Source organism: Globicephala melas, chromosome 3 (genome assembly GCF_963455315.2).
Source record: "Globicephala melas chromosome 3, mGloMel1.2, whole genome shotgun sequence".
In the NCBI taxonomy this organism is placed as follows: domain Eukaryota; kingdom Metazoa; phylum Chordata; class Mammalia; order Artiodactyla; family Delphinidae; genus Globicephala; species Globicephala melas.
The window spans coordinates 158,701,290-158,723,943 of record NC_083316.1 but is presented as its reverse complement, the minus strand read 5'-3'; the positions used below and the strand labels follow the sequence as shown (position 1 = coordinate 158,723,943).

The 22,654-nt window shown below is 50.9% G+C and overlaps 1 protein-coding gene across 8 annotated transcripts in view; it reads left to right on the top strand.

Annotated features, from left to right (window-relative positions):
• Positions 1–13,053: 13,053 nt before the first annotated feature.
• CPAMD8 (C3 and PZP like alpha-2-macroglobulin domain containing 8) overlaps positions 13,054–22,654 on the top strand; it is a 99,214-nt gene continuing 89,613 nt past the window's right edge. For all 8 annotated transcript variants that reach the window (XR_009563533.1, XR_009563532.1, XM_060296832.1 and 5 more), the window contains exons 1-3: positions 13,054–13,242; positions 16,767–16,918; positions 18,628–18,650. Coding sequence is in view for 6 of the 8 variants with exons in the window: in XM_060296832.1 (XP_060152815.1) it covers positions 13,073–13,242; positions 16,767–16,918; positions 18,628–18,650 (345 nt within the window). In the remaining 2 variants the exon portion in view is untranslated. The remainder of the gene's footprint in view (positions 13,243–16,766; positions 16,919–18,627; positions 18,651–22,654) is intronic.

Genomic DNA, 22,654 nt, shown 5'->3' with positions numbered 1-22,654 from the left:
GTCAGTGCTTCATTCCTTTTTATGGCTGAGTAATACCCCATCGTATGAATGGACCACATTTTGTTTACCCTTTCATCCACTGATGGACATTTGGGCTGCTTCCACCTTTTGGCAGTTGTGACTAGTGCTGTGGATGTGCGTGTACCTGTCTGAGTCCCTGTTTTCAGATCTCACAGGTATCTGCCTATGAGCAGAATTGCTGGATCATATGCTAATTCCATAGTTATCTTATTGAGGAATTGCCAGGCTGTTTTCCCTAGCTACCACACGATTTTAAATTCCTACCAGCAGTGCACGAGGGTTCCAATTTCCCCACATCCTCATGGACACTTGTTAGTTTCTGTTGCTTTGATAGTAGCCATCCTGATGAGTGGGAGGTGGTATCTCCTTGTGGTTCTGGTTTTCATTTCCCTGATGACTAGGGATTTTGAGCAACTTCTCACGTGCTTATTGGCCATTTGTGTATCATCTTTGGTGAAATGTCTATTCAAGTACTTTGCCCATTTTTAAATTAGGTTGCTTGTCCTTTTTTGTTGTTATTGTTGAGTTATAAGAGTTCTTCATATATTCTGGGTACGAATCCCTTATCGGCTATATGGTCTGCAAATATTTTGTCCCATTTTGTGCACTGTCTTTTCACTTTCTTGATAGTCTTTTGATGCACAAACGTTTTACATTTCGATAGAGTCCAATTAATCTATTTTTCCTTTGTTGCGTGTGCTTTTAGTGTCCTATCTAAAATAAAACAGAAGGACAATGAATCTTCCAAGTGGGGTCCTGGGGCTGAGGGGTCTCTGGGGACTGATGGCTCAGGAGGGGGTGGGGCAGGGGCTCCTGGCTCAGGTTGGATTCTGGAATGTAACACGACTGATGGGCAGTGGACCAGGTCCGACCACCTCTCCCCACGTCCATTCCTTCCGAGCTGATCTTTGATGGTGGGCAGGAGAGGGTGATTGCTCCAGCACAGGCGAGAGGGAGAAAGACCAGGAGAGTGACTTTGACTTTCTTTCTTCCTTTTCTTCTTCCCTCTCTCCCCCTCCCTCTCTTTTAAAATAATTTTAAAAGAATATGCTATTCTGTAGGATCATGTAATTGTGGATATATGACCTCTTGCGTTTGTGAAAACCCATGGAATGTACAACACCCTAATGTAAACTGTGGTCTTAAGTTAATTGTAATGTATCAATATTCATTCATCGATTGTAACAAATACACCATCCCAGTGCAAAATGTTAACAATAGGGGAAACTGTTGCAAGGGGAACTCTGTACTTTACAGTTTACATTTCTGTAAACTTAAAACTGCTAAAAAAAAATCTATTAATTAAAAAAAAAATAAATGCAATACAGTAGTGATTACATTGCAATGATTGCAAATATATGTAAAAAATGAAAGAAAGAAAAAGTTATATTAATATTAATTATATTAATATATTTGATAAATGTTATTAAAATACTTTTAATAAAGAAAAATAAAAATGTAAATGATTTAAAAACTTAAAATCATTAAATAAAAATTTAAATCATTTTCATAATTTCTTCTGAAATAATTTCAGACTTGCAGAAACATGGCAAGAACCATCCAAAGAACCCCCTTTCACTTGGATTCCCCGAAGGTGGAATTTTATCATGTTTGCCCCCCGCTCCTTGTTCTCTACAGCTCCACTCATCATAGCGATTTTTCTTTCTGAATCATCCCAGAGCAATTGGCAGACATGCTGCCCTATCACCCTGACGCTATCCCCCAAACAAGGACACTCTCCTACAAAACCTGCTTGCCACTGCATGAATCCAACACCACCACTAGGGCGGCACCACTGGGCAGTCTCCAGCCTCCATTTGGACTCCAGCTGCCCCTTTAGCCTAGAGCATTTCTCAATCTTTCCCTGGCCTTCACGGCTCTGATGGTTTTAAATAGAGATTTAATAGAGATGGAAGAGAGATGAGTGGTTGCTTAGGCCTGGTGGGAGGATGGAGGGCTGGTATGATAGCTAAAGAGTATGAGGTTGCTTTTTGAAGTGATGAAAATATTCTGCAATATATTTTTTAAAATTTTTATTTAATTTTTAATTTGGCTGTGTTGGGTCTTAGTTGTGGCAGGTGGGATCTTTGTTGTGGCACGTGGGCTTCTCTCTAGTTGTGATGCATGGGCTCTAGAGCATGCCAGCTTAGTTGCCCTGTGGCACGTGGGATCTTAGTTCCCTGACCAGGGATTGAACCCATGTCTCCTGCATTGGAAGGTGGATTCTTAACCACTGGACCCCCAGGGCAGCCCCCTACTTTTCTTTTTTTGAAATTGAAGTATAGTTGATTTACATTGCTGTGCCAATCATTTTTTATACAACACTTAAAAAAATTTTTATTTCCTTAATTGAAGTATAGTTGATTTACAATGTTGAGCCAATCGAAAATGTTCTGCAATTGATTGTGATGATGGTCACACATACATGTGTATATACTGAAAACACCCTTGAATTGGACCCTTTCGTATGGTGTGTGAATTATATCTCAATAAAGCTGTTGGGAAAAAAGAATACAGACTTTTCATTCTGTAGGTGACCTTCAATCTGGAGCTATCAGTATATCCTTATGCCCAGGGTCAGGCCCTACATTCCTGGCAGAACTACAGAATCAGTGATGTACTCTTCTCAGGACACCACATCAGGAGGCCCCCCCCCTGCCATCTGATCCCTCCACTGGGTGTTATCTTGTGTGTAGTAAAGAATTGAACCTGATTCAAAGAGAGTCTGGCCTTTGCCGTTGACTCTTTGGAGGTACCTTCTAAACTTCTGGGATGTCCTTCCTAAGAAGAGTGTCTTTGTTTACCTGGAACCTTGGGCCACACCAAATAGTCTAATTTATGATGGGGGCCTCAGGCCATATGGTCTCAGCTTGACCTCCAGATGGTCTGGAGACTAAAGGTCAGCCACATGGACAGTTGACCTTGGACCCCTCAATAAAAACTCTGGACACTGAGTCTTGGGTGAGCCTCCCCGGTTGGCAGTACACCATGTGGGTTGTCACACATCATTGCCAGGAAAATAACTCTTTCCTGACTGCACTGTGTGGGGAGGGGGGCACTTCTGGAAACCCATGCCTGGATTTCTCCTAGACTTTTCTCTTGGCTGTTTTGAACTTATATCCTTTCACTGTCATAAACTTTATCTGTGAGTATAACAATTTTCAGTGGGTTCTGTGAATCCTTCTAGAAAATTATGGAACCTGAGGGTGGTCTTAGGACTCCTAAACTTGCAGTTGGTGTCAGAAGTGAAGGTGGTCTTGGGACTTTCCTGGTGGCACAGTGCTTAAGACTCCACGCTCCCAATGCAGGGGGCCTGGGTTTGATCCCTGGTCCGGGAACTAGATCCCACATGCATGCTGCAACTAAGAGTTTGCATGCCACAGCTAAGGAGCTGGCAAGCTGCAACTAAGGAGCTCACCTGCTGCAACTAAAGAGCCCACATGCCGCAACTAAGACTGGACACAACCAAATAAATAAATATGAAAAAAAAAAGAAGTGAGGGTGGTCTTGTGTCCCCCAATTTCACGCCTTGACAACAAGGGTCTCCACCATGAGGCTCCGTTTTTCCTTTTGTCACTGGTAGCTATTTTGCGAGCAGATCCTTTGTGTCTACACCAATCACCTGTTCTTTCCACCCCTTCTATCATCAACCTTAGTGTCTATTATGATCCTGCCTGAACCAGCTACCTTCCTGGTGGTTGACAAAGGGCATTTCTATATTCCCATCACTTGTCTCAGTTTATTCGTTGATAGTCTATCCTGTTGACTCTCCTGGTGGCTGACAGCTGATAAAAATGGGCTGTGAATCATTACTTGAAAGAACCCATAGTGCGATGGCATCTTTCCAAACATGGCTTTCTTAGGGGGTGGGTATTGTGTGCAAAAACCAAGGATTTGGTTTGCAAAGTGAGAAGCTTGGGATCCTCTAAACCAGTGTGGTTCTCAACCGGGGGTGGCTTTACTGGCATCTACTGGGTCTGCTCAGCATCTCATAAAGCACAGACAGCCCCCCATGGCAAAGAATGATCTGGCCCCAAACGTCAGCAGTGCCAAGGCAGAGAAGCCCTGGAATAATGCTGGGGGGAAGGGCCCATCAGGCAGTGGACACAGCCTGGGCAAAGTCCAGGAGGTGGGACCAGGCCTGGTGTGTGGGAGGGAGGTTGGAGGGGCAGGAGCTCACCTTGAACTTGGCTTTGGTCCTGGTTGGGGGGGCTTCATCACATCCTTGTTAAGGCAAGGCCCACTTAAGCCTGTCCTGCTCTGCTTTTGCCAACTTGCTCCTCTGTGCTTCCCCTCACGGAGCCCCAGACTGCTCGTCTGTGAAATGGGGGAACTTATAGAGCACACCGGGTCAAGGGGGTTAAAATGCTTAAGATACGTAATGCGATAATGTGAGGACCTTAGGACCTTTGGAAGCAGGCAGTGAGAGGACAGAGAAATGGTCCTAGATACACTTGCCAGGGTGCCACGGGCATACACAGAACAGACAAAATCCATCCCCAGTTCGGATGGACTCTAGAACCTAACAGGGGAGCACAGGGCAGCCCAGGGAACCGAGATGGGGAGGGGGGAAGCCTTCTCAGGCCACAAGGTTCAGTGGGACCCTGTTCTCTGCAGGAATCCTCATTGAATCCCAGAGCCCTCTTGGGTTGCAGCTCATGACTGACCCACAACATTACCTATCAGTTGTGGGAGCCCAGTATGAGATGCTGCTGGCAGCACAAGAGGCCCACATTCTCCAGATTCCGGATTTTGGAAGGAGACCCAGGAAGTGGAGGCATGGGAAAGGAGCCCAGAACCAGCTCTGGTTTCCTGGGTGCCGCTCCTGGTCCAGGCCCAGAGTCGAACTCTCTGCACGCACCCGTTGCCTTGTTTAGTCCTAGTGGCATGTAGGACGGTGGGGTTATGACTATCCCTATGTGATGGACAAGGAAAACGAAGTCCAGATTGCTTGGCACTGCCCCAGATGTGAAGCTGGGTTGGGACCCCTAAGCCTGGCTCCAAGCCCCCACCCACACCCAGCCCTTCACTTGCTGTGGTCTGTAATCTGAGGCTATGAGAATGTCACAGTGGGGCAAACCTAACTTAGGCCAAGGAAGTGACAAATTGGACTTATGCACAGACTTCAACTTATACAGATATTACTCCCTTCCTGGGAAGGGCCTAAGAAATCACTTAAGATTATTTGCTGAAAGGTCCCTGTGCTAGCATGAATAGGATCCCCCTAAAATTCATGTCCACCCAGAATCTCAGAATATGATCCTGTTTGGAGCACAAGTCCAAATGGGTTTGGGTCTTTGCAAATGTAATCGGTTATTACAATGAGATCAGGGACTTCCCTGGTGGCGCAGTGGTTAAGAATCCGCCTGCCAATGCAGGGGACGCAGGTTCAAGGCCTGGTCCGGGAAGATCTCACATGCCGCAGAGCAACTAAGCCCGTGCGCCATAGCTCCTGAGCCTGCGCTCTAGCCACAACTACTGAAGCCCATGCTCCTGGAGCCTATGCTCCGCAACAAAAGCCACCGCAATGAGAAGCCCATGCACCGTAATCAACAGTGGCCCCTGCTCGCCACAACTAGAGAAAGCCCGGGCGCAGCAATAAAGACCCAACACAGCCAAAAATAAATAAATTTAATTTAAAAATAATAATAACATTAAAAAAATGAAAAAAAATAAAAAGAGGCCATATTGGATTAGGGCGGGCCCTCAATCCAATAGGACTGGTGTCCTTATAAGAAGAGGGAAGTTTGGACACACACACACACACAGGAGGACAGAAAGCCACGTGATGATGGAGGCAGAGATTGTGAGATGAACTGGGACCTGGGACCCTTTACTGCATGCGTGTGCCTGGACAAAGTTCTCCTGGAGCAAAAGAATACAAAGAAACTATAAGGGACTAAAAAATAACTGCATGCATGTGCAGTAGAGGCAATTATAAACAGTAAGATACCAAAAGGCCACAGACCAACCGCCAGTTCTGACGTGCCAGGAGCAAAAACAGGGTACTGCCCATGATCCCTGCACAGAGTACCACCAAGGGAGTGGGCAGACTACCTAAACTACACCTCCTGCCCAACCCCCTGATCTGCCCGACCCCCCTCACCCCATGTAAGGAAGCCCTTAACCCCCAGCTCAGGGAGTGAGCAAAGGCACCTGTTTCTTGTTCCCGCTCCCTCTAAAGCCTTGCCTGAATTTCTCTTTTTTTTTTTTTTTTTTCAGTACGCGGGCCTCTCACTGTTGTGGCCTCTCCCGTTGTGGAGCACAGGCTCTGACGTGCAGGCTCAGCGGCCATGGCTCACGGGCCCAGCCGCTCCGCGGCATGTGGGATCCTCCCGGACCAGGGAACGAACCCGTGTCCCCTGCCTCGGCAGGCGGACTCTCAACCACTGCGCCACCAGGGAAGCCCTTGCCTGAATTTCTCATCTGGCCTCTTATCAATTTCTATTGATTAAAGAGTCCAAGGACCCTAGTCAGTAACCATGGGAGCAATGTATCAATTAGCCAAGGTAAGCCAAAGACTTCCAGAGCCCACCGAAAGCTGGGAGAGAGGCATGGAATAGATCCGCCCTCACAGTCTGCAGAAAGAACCAACCCTGCCAAACCTTGATTTTGGATTTCAGGCTCCCAGAACCATGAGGGAAGAAATTCTGTTGTTTTAAGTCACTCAGTCTGTGGTCCTACATTATAGCAGCTACAGGACACTAACAGACCCCAGAAATGGTGTTGCATCTGCAAACAGCATTCACTCCGCCGTGGACTGCAACCGCAGATAACAACTGGAAAGCCCTCTGCCCAAGTGCGTCTGCCCTCTACCCGGCTGCAAAATTCCTTGGACATTTTCATGGTGCAAAAGAGTAGGACACACCATGCACAGAAGCAGCATCACATGGAGCTGGCTTTAGGGAATCTGCGTGGCAGAGCTCACGTCATTAGCTTTTCCCTTGACCTCTGCTGAGCCCTGGGCTGGGCACCTCCAGATGAGGTGTGTGAAATCCACCTTCTCATTACTGATCTTTATTAATTCAACTGCAAGTGGAATTGAGCTGTTCGGGGCTTCCGTGAGATGCTGGAAATACAGAGCCAGAGAGGGAGGGAGCAAAAGGAAGCAAAGACCTGTCAGTGTGGGCATTCCCAAAGCACATTGTTTGCTTGTTCAGAAATATATATGCAAACAACTATATTTGCATGTGTTTCCATATGCCATTTTTTGCTCTATTGAGATATCATTGACATGCCATCAAATTTACCTGTTTTCAGTGTACAAATCAATGATTCCTCATAAATTTACAAGATCTTACAACATCATGACAATCTAGTTTTAGAATATTTCCGTCACCCCCAAAATATCCCTTGTGTCATTTTATCATTAATCTTTGTTCACAGCCAACCAACACCTCTATCTAGTTCCAGAATATTTTCATCACCCCATAAAGAAACCCCCTACCCATTAGCAGTCACTCTCCACTCTTCATCCACCTCAATCTGTTGCTGGCAACCACCAATCTGCTGTCTGTTTTGCACATTTCATCCAAACTGAATCATGCGCTATGTGGTCTTTGGGGTCTAGCTTCTTTCACTGAGCAGAATGGATAATGGTTTCAAGGTTCGTCACATTGTAGCCTTGTCAGTGCTTCATTCCTTTCTATGGCTGAATAATATTCCATTGTATGGATGAACCACATTTTGTTTATCCATTCATCTATTGATGGGCATTTGGGTCATTTCCACCTTTTGGCTACTGCGAAGAGTGCTGCTATGACGTGTGTGTACAATTTGTTTGAACACCTATTTTCAAGTCTTCAGGTCTACACCTAGGGGTGGAATTGCTGGGTCATATGCAAACTCTATGTTTAACTTTTGGAGGAATCATTCCCTTCTTTTCTGAGATTACTTTAAAGATAATAATGAAGATTATCTCTCTGTCCTCACCCAGTTAGAAATGTCACATAGAGCATAAGACACCCTGTCGAATGTGAATCCCACATAAGAAACAAATAAAATTTATCAGTGTAAGCATGTCCCAAATATTGCATGGGCTACGCTTATGCTAAAAATTTTTGTTGTTGTTGTTTATCTGAGTCAAATTTAATTGTATTTTTCTTTGCTAATTCTGGCAAACCTGCACCTAATTCATGCCTTATCTTGGGTGAAAACATTGCTATTTAGCCCCACTGCTTATTTACAATCTCTCTGTCTTTGGGTATATATCCCAGAGTGGAAACTGGTGGAGTATATGGTAATTCTGTTTAACTTTTTGAGGAACTACCAGACTTTTTCCCGCATGGCCGCATCATTTTACATTCCCGTGAGAAATACACAAGGGTTTCAATTTCTCCACATCCTCACCAACACTTGTTATTGTCTTTTTTCAAAAAAAATACTATCATTGTAATAGGTGTGAAGTAGGAGCTCATTGTGGTTTTGGTTTACATTTCCCTACTGATTAGTAATGTTGAACATCTTTTCACGTACTTGTGGACCATTTATATATCTTCTTTGGAGGAGCCTTTCTCAAAGTCCAGCCTGGGAAGGGGGATCACGCTGGTTGTGTGGAAAAGCCTCTGCTCTTCACATGCTGCGGGCATAAAGGACACAGGGTGAAAGTGATCACACAGGTGCAGGAAGATCCCCCCAGTCATCCTTCCCTCCTCTCCAGGTTCCTGCTCCCCAGGCAGCAGGAGGTGAAAGTGCTTGGGTCTTGTTGAAATCGCCTTCCTGCATCCCTCTCTCTGGCTCCTCTTCTCCCCCCAAGCCCCATACCCCACCTTCCCTGATTTGTGGGAATCACACAGGGCACATACTTCCTTTATCTGTTTGTCCCTTGTCCCATAGATGGACACACAGTCTGCTTCTGTCTATTCACCACCGTTGAATGACGCAGCTGTGAAAGCTCTTGGCTGGGTCACCTTGGAAGCATTCATGTCCTTGCAGCAGGGTCAGAGGTCACATGCAGTTTCAGCTTCATTAATATCACTGGCCACTCCCCAAGTGACAAACTGGCTGTTTCCTCCTGAGCAGCAAACATCATTCACCACAGCCACTCCTGCACATGGCATGCCCTGTTCCCCCTCTGGCTCTGGGGTCCTGGCCATGCCGTGTTCAGCTCCCACCTCCTGCCGGTGGTGGGGCTGCTCATCTGTCATCCCCTGCCACATCCTGACTGCCGGGTGCTCAGCGAGCCCAGGACCAGGCTGGCTCCCTGGAAGAACAAAATGCTTCTCACAGTTGAACTGTCTTCCTCGTCCTCCCACCCAGACTGCTATGCCATTCATCACTGGTGACCGAGGAGATATTTAGCAAACTCTTCCTGGGGGGTAAAAGCAGCCAGTTCTTCCCTGACATATTCTTGAAAATGACTATGTTCTTCACACCAACCACAGGGCTCATGGAAAAAAGGAGTCAGGACACCACACTCAAAAACTGTGTCAAGGGCTTCCCTGGTGGCGCAGTGGTTAAGAATCTGCCTGCCAGTGCAGGGGACACGGGTTCGAGCCCTGGTCTGGGAAAATCTCACATGCCGCGGAGGAGCTAAGCCCGTGAGCCACAACTACTGAAGCCTGTGCACCTACAGCCCATGCTCTGCAACAAGAGAAGCTACTGCAATGAGAAGCCCGCGCACCGCAACGAAGTATAGCCCCCGCTTGCCACAACCAGAGAAAGCCCACGCCCAGCAATGAAGACCCAATGTAGCCAAAAATAAATAAATAAAATAAGTAAATTAAAAAAAAACTGTGTCAGTAACACATTTTAAAAAGATAGGCATTTACTAAAAACTGATAGCACCATTATACACACGTTAAACCCTAAGAATGACACGAATACTATAGCACATGTGGCACTTGACCTTGGAAAAGACCTGAGGTTCATGCGTGGATGTGGTGTGGGAAGGTTGTAGCCTTCGTGTCTCTGAGAGGTACCAGGAGGAGGTTTGCTGAAATGAGATGCGACATGGTCATCCCAGACAGGGGAGGGCAGGGTGGCTCCTAGCAGCTCAGGGAGTGTAGATGTTGAGGGTGTGTGTGTGTGTGTGTGTGTGTGTGTGTGTGTGGCACAGGTTGTATATTCCCATGTGGCTCTGGTCAGTGGGGTGCTACTTCCTGCATTCACTCCGTGTTTCTTGCAGACCAAATCCTGCATAAGCAATACCACATTCCATCAAATTACGCTCAAATCCTTCCCTTATGTATCCATCATGTTGGAACAAATTTTTGTTTTCAAAACTAGTGTTAGAGCAGAATTGACTGTACTCCCCCCATGGCCAGTTTCAAGCTGCCAGCAGGAAGTCACTACATGGGAAGAGATGTGTATCATTACAGAGTCTTTTTACCATCAGATACAAAGGTCAGGGATACTCTCAAGAGCACAGAGAAGAGTATGATGTAGTGAAATAATGAGGAACTGATAACTTTTGCACACTTATTGTTTTTGTTTTTAATATTATATACTAAATTGAAAGTTGATGTAACAATTTCTAATAATGGCTCTGTTAACCAGGGACTCACACAAGTGCTGGAAATGTATCAAATGTGGGACTCTCCCCCAGTTCCCCACTGCAGCTCAGGGGACCAGGGAGGATGTCACATGTACTGTGACACTTCAAAGCAGGGGCCCGGCATCCAGTAGCAAATGGCGCTCCTGCCCCAGGGGAGACAGACAGGAAGCAGATTCACTGGGATAATAAGATCATGGCCTCTACCGTACTGGGCACCATGGAGTGAGTTAAATTGGGTGATGAGAGCACGGTGGTGTTCTATTTGCCTCTTATTCACCCCATTAGGGAAGGAAGGATCCCTCATGCTAAATAGTACAAGATAGCCAAACACACAATACCCAACACTGAACGGGTGGGGTAGAGTGGTCTGTTAGTTACATATATTCACAACCCCGGGCGGGGTGGGGGGAAGACACAGCTGGCCATGCAGGACCACATGAGGGTTGCACTTAGGAGCGGGGTGGACAGCCAGAGGCTGTGGGAGGCAGGCTTCGTAGTAACAAGAGGGTGGGGTGCCCCTGCTTCCCTCGGGAGGACGTGATGGGCTTACTTGAATAACAAGAAGTGAGGGAATTCCCTGGTGGTCCAGTGGTTAGGACTGGTCGGGGAACAGATCTTGCAAGCCGTGGGGCTCAGCCAAAACCAAAAACCAAAAAACCAAGAAAATGAAATCTATTAGCTTAGGACTGGGTGGAGTGCAGCTGGTTTGACCGACAGGGGAACTAACCAGGTGGGGTTCAGCCTCTCCTGCTAAGTGGGGGCAGACCTGGCGAGAGCAGGGAACTCAGGCTTTGGGGGACCTGAAATCTGAGGCTTTGTCTTACAGGTAGTCAGGCAAGAAGGGAGGGTAGAGCTAGTCCTGAAGGTAGAAGGGGGTCAGCCTTGGGATGCCAGGAGGAGGAGTAGCCCAGGCAGAGGGGCCAGCTGGCACCTCGGCTGGAGGAGGTGGTGGTGGTAGTGAGTCGGGATCCACGGAACCCTGGAGGCCTGTGTAGCCAGAGCTCAGCGGATGAGGGAGAAAACAGAGGGGCAGGAGGCTGGCCTCGCGAGACTGGAGAGTGGAGCCTGGTTTACGGAGGAGCAGGGGGAGGCACGCAGGGGCTGGGCAGACGTGAATTATGAGGATTACGCTAGACCACCCTGCTTGGTGCCAGTGTGGCTGGGACTGGAGGCTGGCAACTCCTCCTGGTCTCTCAGCACTGCAGCTGCTCCCCAGTCCACTCCGGCCCCTGCACAGCCCCCTCCGCCATCTATGACAGCAGATCCTGTCTGTCCTGAAGTCCCCACTGCCTGCTCAGGGCTTGGTGCTCACTGGGTGGCCAGGGCTTGGCCAAAAGCCCTTGGAGAGGGTTGGTGGGAGAGGCTGCCTGGAGGACCCACGATGCCCGTAGGGCAGGGAGGGCGCAAGGGAGGTTTCTGGAAGAAGCAGGAGTTGGCCAGGCCAAGGAGGAGGGCAGAGGGGCAGAGTTTGAGCAAAGGCTGGCAGTGGGGATCGGCACAGGGTGGCACAGGGCATCTAGAAACTAGGATGAGGTGGGAGCCACCAGGGCAGCCTCAGGGCAGCCCGGTGTTTGGACTTGGCCTGGATAAATAGAGACCCGGGAGGATTTGGGGCAGGAGGGCCATATGGTCAGCTCTAGAGTTTTAGAAGTAAGACCCTTGTCCCTGCAGGGGTCCTCACTAGAGGGACCACCTGGGACAGTTGGGGGGTAACTAGAGGAGGGACAGGACTTGGACATGACATAAAAAGTTGGTGCCCCCTTCCAGAGGGACCTAAAACAGTGAGGCCATCACTGAGTTGGGCACACTGGGAGGGGCAGGAGGGGGCACCCTGCTCTCCGAGAGGGAAAGTGAGGCCCAGAGAGGGAGGGGCCTGGCCTAGGGGATTTGTGGATGGAGGAGGTGGGGAGAGGGAAGAAGCGAGGAGCGGCAGTCAGGCGCCTGGGGGAAGCTGCGGGTCTGAAGTTTCATCCCTTGGCCAGCCTCCGTTTCCCCAAAGGGCTCAGCTCCTCCTGTGAGTGCACTGCACAGGTCGCCGGGTCCAGGCTGGGGCAGGTGGGGGGTGCCGACAAGGTGCGGGGTGAAGGCGGCGCGGAGACCGAGCGGCCCCCGCGTGGGGCGGGGCGGGGCGGGGCCGGGCTGGTCCGCGGGGTGGGGGCGGCAGGGAGGCGGCCAGGCAGGGAGCTCGGAAGGGGGCAGTTCGGGGCGGGGGCGGGTCCGGAGAGGATGCGGGGCCGGGTTGCGGGGGGCGAAGAGTGGGATGGGTCGGGTCCGACGAAGGGGAAGGGAATGGGTCAGGTCTGGGGGTGCGTCCGGGCTGAGGACGGGGCGGGTCCCAGGAGATATTGGGGGAGAGTCGGTTTTGAGGGGGGGGATGAGTCCCGGGAAGGGAGCGGGGGGAGGGGGCGGGACGAGGTCCGGAGAGTGGGCGGGGCGGGAGGCCGGGAGGGGGTGAGCGGGGCGGGTCCGGGTGGGGGCGGGCCCGGGGACAAGGCGGGTCCGGGGAGGGGGCTGGTCCCCCGCTGCCCCAGCCTAGCCGGGCGCGGAGTTGGGCGCATGGCGCCGGGCGCACTGCGCGGGGGCTGCGAACAAAGGGCCCCCTACCCGGGCGCGGCAGCCCCGCGGGGCCGGAAAATGTGGGTCGCCTTGCTCTGGCCGCTGCTCCGGCTCCTGCTGCTGCTGCTGTCGCCGCGGGACGGCGTGCGCGCTGTGCAGCCCCAGGCCCCGTGAGTAGCCCCGGGCGACGGAGGAGGCTGGCCGCCTTCTCGGGGTGGGGGTCGCGGGGTCTGGTTCAGAGACGCAGCGACCTGTCCAAAGCCACACAGCCTCGGGGCTGGGCGGGACCTAGAATCTTGACCCCCTAGCCGCCACGAGTCGGACTGGGAAGAGGGTAGCCTGAGGCTTCAGAAGTGGCCCCGTGGGGGTACAAGGACTCCTCAGAGCTAAGGCGGCGAGGCCCTCCCCCCATCCCACCTCGCTCCCTTGGTGTGACCAGGGCTGTCTTCTTGGGTGGCGATTTCCAGTTGTCCGTGGCTTGAAGGTAAGAGGTGCGTGTCTTGGCTGAGAAATGGAAGGAGAGACCTGCCGTTCCGTTTTCCTTGGGAGGGCGTGGGGGGGGGGCGGAGGAAGTGTTTATTTTGCTTCCACATTTTTCTTGAAGTTTGCTTACAGAGCTTCTGGTGAGTTGACACAGTGAGGAGGTGAATTAACTAGCTGCTAAGGAGAATTTCCCATGAGTTGGCTCCACAGGGACTATTCGCAGACCTGCCAAGTTTGGGTGAGCCCTGCGGGGTTGTGGGCTGGGAGGGGGCCTGCCTGCAGCTGCTCAAGCTCAGCCGTTTCGTGCAGACCGGCCTTTCTGAGCCTTGTTCAAGCAGCCCTTGTACAGGAGTTCCCAGAAAACAGGTCAGCAGTGAGACTAGGTGAGCGGAGGCACCTCCCGTGCTGCTCCTTTGGATTACAAGTTTGAAAAGTAAGACACCATGCTGCAGTTGGAACCATGGGGTTTACCTCCCCTGGGCCTTGTGAAATTGGAGCCCAGCAAACTTTTGACCTGATGCTTTCAAAGCTGGCATCCCTCAGGATAGCAGTTTTCAGCCAAGGGGCGATTTTTGTCTCCCTGGGGTCATTCAGCAATGTCCGGAGGCATGTTTGGTGGTCACGTCTAGGGGGAGGCCATGCGGCTGGAATCTACTGAGTGGAGGCCAGGGATGCTGCAACACATCCTGCCATGCACAGGACAGTCCCCAGCACGAAGCATGACCCTGCCCTCCATGAGAGACCCCGCCTTATAAGGACCAAGTTCAGAGTCCCTGTGTTGCAGAGTTTTAAACAGTTCTCAGGAGTATTTGCCTCTGACTAAAGTTGCCCTGGGATCTTACCTACTGTTGAGTCAAATGGAACTCCCGTGCTGGGAGACACACAGTGACCAACCAGGGGTCCAGATTAGCCGACCTCTAAGCCAGAGCCATGGCGCATCAGCCCGAAGGGTCCCGTTTTAGGAATAGCCCCAGATACCCACTTCTATGATCCATCTGATTGTATTGTGAGGAATGCCTGATGCCAGAAAGCCCCATGGATTTGCACACTGTTATGAGACCAATACTGTCTACACTTTACCAAATACCACCCTTCCCAGGATGGGACCTTCCAAGACCAAAGGATGAGAAGCCAGTGTCAGCCCAGATGGCAGGGGTGTATCAGGTAGACAGTGATTGGCTGGCGAGCCCTCCAACAGCTGTAATTCCTGAGTCGCAGGGAAAGTTAATTTGGTTCCATCAGGTTCTCTGGGCCTTTGAGTGAAGACCCTAACTCAGATCTGGATAAGGGCTTTAGAAGTGCCCAAGGAAAGTGAACACGTGGGTTGTGTATTTCCCCCAGTACTCTTCCACACTCAGCAGGTGCTATGTGGGAGGCCCTGGGGGTCATCTGGGAGCTGGGCAGAAAGTTTCTGTCCTGAAGGTGGCCGTATTCCCGTGCTGCAGTGGGGCAGGACACGCAGGAACCGAGGGTCATTGCCCGTGCAGGTCGGTGTTAGAGTTCAGATAGTACACATCACGTACGTGGGGGTGACTGTGTGCTCCAGACAGTACAGTTACGTACCCAGGATCATTGCGTGCTCTGTGCACCGCTGAGGCCAGACACTGCACAGGTGACCCCAGGGTCATTGCACCCTCTGGTCAGTGCTGGAGCTGGATGGTGCACATCACACATGAAGCAAAGGTCTTCCCATGCTTGAGGCAGTACATGTCTGTCCCAGTGTCACTGAATGCTGTGTTTGATGCTGGAGTGGGACAGAACATATAGGATGCAGGGTCAGTACACATTGTGGTCAGTGCTGGGTCTGGACAGAACATCCATGAAACCCAGGGTCGTTGCATGCTCCGGCTGGTGCAGGTACATACCCAGGATCAATGTATGCTCTGTGCATGGCCAAGGCCTGACACTGCACAGAGGAGCCCTGTCATTGCAGGCGCTTGTCGGTGCTGGAGTCAGAACATCGGACCCCAGGGTTACCGGGTCCAGCCACTGCTGGGCAGTGCACCTACGAAACTAGGGTCTTTGCACACTCTTATCAGTGCTGGAGTGATATAGTACATGGCATGTCTCGAAGGTCCTCTTCGTGTATGGTGTGTGGTAAGGGTCTAAATTCATCTCTTTGTGTGTGGACCTGGGGTTGTCCCAGAGAGGATGTTGAGAAATAAAAAAACCTCTCCTGATCTCAGCGTTTGCCCAGTGTTTTCCCTCTCTCCTGTTTCCTCCTGATGCCTGTAGTTCTGCACCGTTGGAATCGTGCTGCCTTTGCTGCCAGGCTCCTGGCACTTGCCATTGCACTGTGAGTGGGTCACGTGGTTACGGATGAGCCTTTGTGATCTTCTACCTAAGGCTGCAAAATAACGGGGAAGCAGGAGCTCAGGTGGGGAGGACCTAGGCCTCCAGGTCCGGTGCCATAAGGGGACCCCAGGGCCCTCTCCTGCCTAGGCTGTGTGATCTGGTGCATGTTCCTCCTCCTTCTGCAAGGTCAGCCTTCCCGTCTGGAAAACAGGATAATAACACCTCTCTTCCAGAAATGTCTTCCCAGTCAAGCTGAGTCTTTTGAGAAAGAAAGAGCTGTTTTGACTCCATTGTTCACAGTGCTTTTCCTGTTTCAGGCCATTTAGTTTGTCTTTAGGGTCTTATTCTTAAAATTAATGCTGCAGGTAGTTCCTTGCTTCTTTCCACTGGGGTCCAGACTCTGGCTGCCTGGGTTTGTAGCCTAATCTCTCACTGACTCGGGCACGTGAATTGGCTTCTCTGGGGCTTAATTTCTGACTCTGGAAATGGGAGATGTTAGCACGTCTCACGGGTGGCTTTGAGGATGAAGTGGGATCCTACCAGTAACTCAGTCTACAGGGGAGAGTATTTTAGTTTGTGGATGTGGCATGTGCAAAGGTCCTGTGGCAGAAGGAGCTGCGAAAAAAGTCCAGAGGCCATAATGCCGAGATCGAAGGGGGTGTGGTTCCGGGTAGATCCAGAGAAGCCAGATTCTTGCTTACTCGGGGCGAGGGGAGGAATTCAGAGGTGAACAAGCCTCAAGGAGCTCACAGGTTGGTAGGGGACACGGACACATAAAGTGACAGTGCCATTGGAGTGTGGTCAGGCTCCAATAGGTGGGAGTCCACCTAGGGTGCACCCTGATTCAGCCAGGTGACAGTGAGGCTAGGGATGAGTCAGAACCTTTGGCCTTCACTGCGGTTCTCCTCTTCTGCAGGGGCTATTTGATCGCTGCACCCTCCGTCTTCCGCTCAGGAGTGGAGGAAGTCATCAGTGTGACCATCTTTAACTCCCCGAGGGAAGTCATGGTCCAGGCTCAGCTGGTGGCCCAGGGCGAGGCGGTGGCGCAGAGCCAGGGAGCCATCCTGGGTAGGTCCCTGGGGTGCCTGACCAGGCCTTCCCCTCCCTTTGCAAAGTGGTTTTAGGGCTCAGGCAGTATCGGCATTGCTTTGCTTCCTTCCCACCTCACCTCCAGAACCCTGGCAGGAGTAGGAGGACAGGTTGCATTCTCCTCACTTTACAGATGGAGAGAGTAAGGCCCAGCAGGGGAAGCCACCTGCCCAGTCTGGGAAATCAGAGTTCCTTGTTCCTCAGCAGCTCAGGTTCAGTGGGTGCAGATCTGGATAGATTTGGGCACCCTTTCGTGCCAGTTTTGGCTAGATGTGGGAAGGGGGCCCAGAGGGAACCTTGTGACCTTTTCAGATCCTTTGTTGAGCTTCTAGCACCCCTGTGGTGTTAGACCCGGAGCTGGGCTCACAGCCAGCCTGCCACTGAGTTGAGCTCAGGCCCTCAGCCAGCCTCTCCCTGGCTCTCCTTCGTAAACTGCAGACAACAGCAGCGTTGGCCTCTTGGACAAAGTGTGAAGACCAGGCCCTGCCTTAGGGCCTGTAGTCCAGCAGGCAGGTAACTCATTCATCATGCAGGGTGTGGTGTGGCCACAGGAGACACCGAGAGATGATGTCAGGTCTCCCAAGGCCAACAAGGCAGCCTCTGTCCCCTGGGAGAGGGAGACTTGGGTAGGCAGGAGAAGTGCAGGCAGTCCCGACTCCACTGGCCAGTCCTGAAACCCAAATCAGGTTGGCTTCAGCAACAGAGAGTTTATGGGCGCTTATAACTGGAAAAGTCCCCTGGCATCACTGGCCCAGTCTCCCAGCTCCACTTCTGGATGTGCCTGTGTCTCTCCAAAGCAGGGAGGGACTGGCAGTTACAGGACCTTTGGGCAAAGTCCCAGGATTAACTCTGATTGGCTCATGTTGGGTCATGTGCTCAATCCTGAGCCAATCCCCGTGACCAGAGGGAAGGCCTATGCTGATTGGCCCATGTGGGTCATGTGCTCAACTCTGAACCAAGTCCTGTGACCAGGTGGACGGCCCATGCTGACTGGCCCATTTTAGGACATGTGCTCAACTCTGAACCAATCACTGTGTCTAGGAGGAAGGCCTATGTAGATCTGCACAGAGCCCCAGGGAAGATGGGCAGAACCCACTAAACCTTAAGAATTAGGAGTTGGGTAGGTGGGCTCCTCCAAGAAAATCAGCAGGAAATGGGGGAAATGGACACTGGGAGGCAGAAACAGTAGATGCCTAATTAAGTCCTGGAGGCCAAAGAGCCTGGAGAAGTGTCAGATGACAGATGACTCAGTTTGGGTGGAAGAGAGAGGTAGATGGAAGACTAGTTAGATCCATTGGAGTGAGGTCCACTGGGGACCTCAGGCTCCTCTTTTTTCTCTCCACCTTTCTCCTTGTTCCTCTCCCGTGGAGTTTTCTCTTTGCTCCCCTCACAGCTTACCTTGGGCAGGGGCCAGGGGTGAAGTGAATAAAGTATGCAGGCTGGCCAACCTTCCCCTGAATAGCTCGGCTTTGTCCATGTCCTCCGGTCTTCAGTACTCTCCAGCTTGGAGGAAACCTCTCACTTCCGCCCATCCCAGCCCAGGCCAGACCAGCATGACCCAGGGTGTGTGTTTGTCCACAGAAAATCCCTCTGGGTTGAGAAAGCCCCTGTTTGTAAGGCTGCAGCTCAAGGAGGCAGGCAAACACAGCTCCTGATTTAACCGTTTTCATTTTATTTTCATTTTTTAGATAAAGGGACGATCAAACTCAAGGTAAGCTATGAATTTTTAAAATCAGAAACCCTACCTTGGAAATAAAGAATTGAACTGGAATGGAACAAGAGAAGTTGCATGTGTTGTGAAAAGAATCATTAATGGTGATGTTAAAAAAAAAAAAAGAATAATGAAGGAAAAAACAGTTTACAAAAGGAGAAAGCTCAAAGCTCACCCATAATCCCATCCCTCATACTTTTCACTTTTTCATGTTTCCCATAAATCCTTGTCCACATAAAGACATTTTCTTTCATAGTTGCAGTTAAAGGGTATATTGTTGTCTGTCATGCCATTTTCTCTTCACACGTTGCGTAAACATACTTCCGTGTTTCCAAGTCTATAATTGCATCCTATTGTAAATAACATCCCACTGCATCTCTTTCATATACTAATTTACTAACACCTCCCCCTCACACACACATCGCTTGTACATAGTTAGATTTCTTTCTTGTTTTCAGGGTTTTGATAATGTAATCCAAAAGTTGAGAGCATCTTTGTGCGTAAAGCTGTTAACGTACTGGATGCCTGCCTTAGACTGAACACCCTGAAAGAAGAACTACCAAATTAGGATCCAAGGCTCTTGCTGTGTCCTGTTTTGTCTTGGAAGACACAGCAGTGCACGTGCATGGTACCACCAGCTATACGTTAGAGACCAAATTGCCCTCAGCCTTGTTGGCATTGAATATTATTATTTTAAAATTATTTTACATACCAAACTACAGGTAGGTCATTCTCTGACATGGGTTTTTTAACTGGAGTCCTTGGATTTCAAGGCGGTCGTAAGCCCTGAAATTGTCGGCTTTTTCTGGGTTAGCTAGTCCTTAACGCTTACCAGATGCTCAAAGGAGTCCCTGAAAGGATGGGCTAAGTAGAGAATCATTCCAAATTGTAATGTGCTCTCTCCCAGTGATTAGAATGAAGTCCGGGGCGGTTCCTCTTCCATGGGATGGGATGCATCATTAGTGTCTCATTGCTGTGGGGCAGTGGTCTTCCTGCCCTCTTGTCAATGTTAGAATTCTTTCTCTAGAGTTCTCTCCCGGGGGTGAGGTTTGCAGGGTCTGGAGACAGTTCTGGTTGTCACAGCTTGGGGGGCAGGGTTGGAGGTTGCTACTGGCTTCTAGTGGGTAGAGACCAAGGATGGTGCTCAAGTCCTATAATACACAGGACAGCCCCTCCGCGGAGAATGAGCCAGCCCCAGATGTCAGCATTTGGAAAACCCTGGATCAATAGGCTAGAGCCGCCCTTGCCGGCTTCCTGTGAGCAGATCTGCTTTCTTGTGAATCAGAATGCAGGGCTGCCCTGTCCACTGACAGATGAACTACTTAGGAAAAAAGAAAGCCTCGTGTATTTTATTTAGAGAAGTACTTTTACTAAAGCATATTACTTACCAGAAAGAAAAAAAAAGAAAGAAAGAAACCAGGGCTGCCCCAGCGGGGTTAAGATTATGCTCTGTCCCTAGCCACCGCACATAAGAAGGCACTCTTCACAGGCGAGATGCTGTGGATTTGTATAAGAAACCAGTAAAGGGCCATATAACTTTGGGAGAAGGGTCGGGGATCCCTGGACTGGAGACTTTCAAAAGGGTCTTGGGATCCTCAGCATTTAGAAGAGCTCTGGATGAGCCTTTCTCAACTTGGGGGGTGGGGAAGGATGCTCCCCTCCCCCGCCAGGGGACAATGGCAGTGTCTGGAGATATTTCTGGTTATGGTAGCTGGGGGTGAGGGTGCTACTGCCATCTAGTGGGTGGAGGCCAGGGATGCTGCTCAACACCCTACAGGGACAGGACGCCCCCGTCCCCGTCACCGCAGAGGATGATTCAGCCCTAAACATCAGTAGTGCCGAGGTTGAGTTAAGAAACTCTGCTCTGTGGAACCATGATGTGGGCCTCAGACAAGAGAAAAGCTGCTCTTGTGGCTGTAGGACTCCCCTGCCCATTACCCCACCCACTCCCCAGCCGTGCCTGCCTTGGGGACCTGAGTGCTTCCGGGTACAGGGTTTGGAAACCCGTGTTGTGGGGACCTAGTGTTGCCACTGACTGCCACGGGCAGGCTCTACCCGGTCTGTGTCTCGCCTCGTCCTTCTCATCTGTGCAGCAGCGAGGATGCCGGTAAGAGGCCCTTGATGGAACTTTCAAGAAAGCGTACCTAAAACCTCGTGATATTTGTTTTATTCCGATTTTTTAGACTTAACCCGTGCATCTGTGTAACAAATGCCTTAAGCATCTATTCAGTTTCAAGCAGGAAGTTGGCCACATTCCCTGCTCTCAGCCACCAGCCTTATTGGTGATGGGCAAAGGGGTGGGTCAGACAGTAACCCCCCAATTACATAAACATGATCACCTCAGAGAGTAGCAAGTGTCCTATTTTAGGACACTAAATGTTAATCAGATTCTAACATTTTGTTTTAAAATGTGTCAGAGAAAGAGAATGCTGAGGAGTGGGGGGTAGAGTCCCATTTTATATGGCAGCAGGGTCCCTCTGAGCTGAAACCAGGAGGAACCGACATGCAGGAATCTGGGGGCAGGGCATTCCAGGCAGAGGGAACCACCGGTGCAAAAGCCCTGGGGCAGGAAAGAGGCCAAAAGAGGCAGCCAGTGGCCTGGAGTGGAGCCAGCCAGGAGCTCCCATGAATAGTGGGAGGGAGATTTCCAATCTGTGGAATCAGCCTTCACCTGAATCCCTCTGCTTCGGATGGTTTCCATTTAGGAGTAGAATCGTGATACCTGTCGCCACCAACCATGGGTGTCTACTGTGTGCCATGCCTTTAAGTCCTGATCACTCATCTGCACAACAATGTGTCGGAAACTCAGGGTCTAGTGAGTCTGGTGGCTTCTCTCTCGGGTATGTTTGGTGGATGCCTACGGAGTCCGGTAATCTGGGACCCCCACCCAGAGCCCCAGGGGCCTCTCCTGCGTGGAGGGGCGGGGAGCTGGGCGTTCATCAGGGCGGTGGATCGGCCTGCCGTAGGACTGGCCCCTCCACACAGCCTTCCCCAGAGGACAGCCAGCCTCTTTCCTTAGCTGGGCCCCAAGCCCCCCACCTTTGTACTCAGCTGCCAGCTACACCAACTTTGCCTGGCCGCCTCCCTTGCTTGGATCTCGGCCCCCCGAGTCCTTGGCTGTCACTGATGCTAAAGGAGCAAATGTGGATCACTGAGGTCAGGGGTGGGGATGGGGGTCAGCTCAGTCCAGAACCTTCCGGCAAGACCTCTGAGGGCTGGCAGGTGCAGGACCAGGTAGGAACGCCACTTTGAGCTGAGACTTGATTGGAAACGGCAGCTCTGCAGCTTTCAAGACCCGGGGCGGGTCACTTCATGTCCCCAAAGGTCACATCTGATCCTTTCTGTTCTCAGGGGCAACTTCTTGGTCCCAGCACCCACGACACCCCGCTGGCACACAGCCCCTCCCCCCCTCCCGCCAGCTACTTCCTACCTGTCCATGCCTGCTCCCCTGAGTGGCCTGGGTTTTTTTCCTCCTTGCATGGAGGTCTTTGGCTGGTGCTGAGTGGTTTCCAGAAACAAAGGCAGGTAAAGATTTGGGGGTCAAAGTAAGGGGATTATCCTCAAGTTCGTCCTAAAGGTTCTCAAGGTTAACTGCAGTTAGGAGGGACCCCAGAGTCCTGAGACGCCCCATCCCGAGGGTGGCAGGTGGGCAGGCAGGCAGGCAGGGTCCCTCTGATGCTGTTCAGAGCAGACAAGAGAGGCAGCCAGAGACAGGTGCTGGAAGGATGGAGAAGGTCCTGGCATGCCCCGACCTCATCCATAAAATGGGCACACTGGTGTGAGGACCGGTCAGATAATTCACCAGGATACTTAGCATGGTTGATTGCTGTGATGGTGACGAGGACTTTTTCACCCCTTGAGCAATCACACAGGTGGATGCTGACAAAAAACTGGGAGAAGAACACCCCCGCATTTGGATGGTCTTAGGAGCAGGTGGTGCTGTAGCTCCCAGTGTGAACTGATGACCACGTAATGTCCACCCGCCAGGCACCCAGGGATGGCCA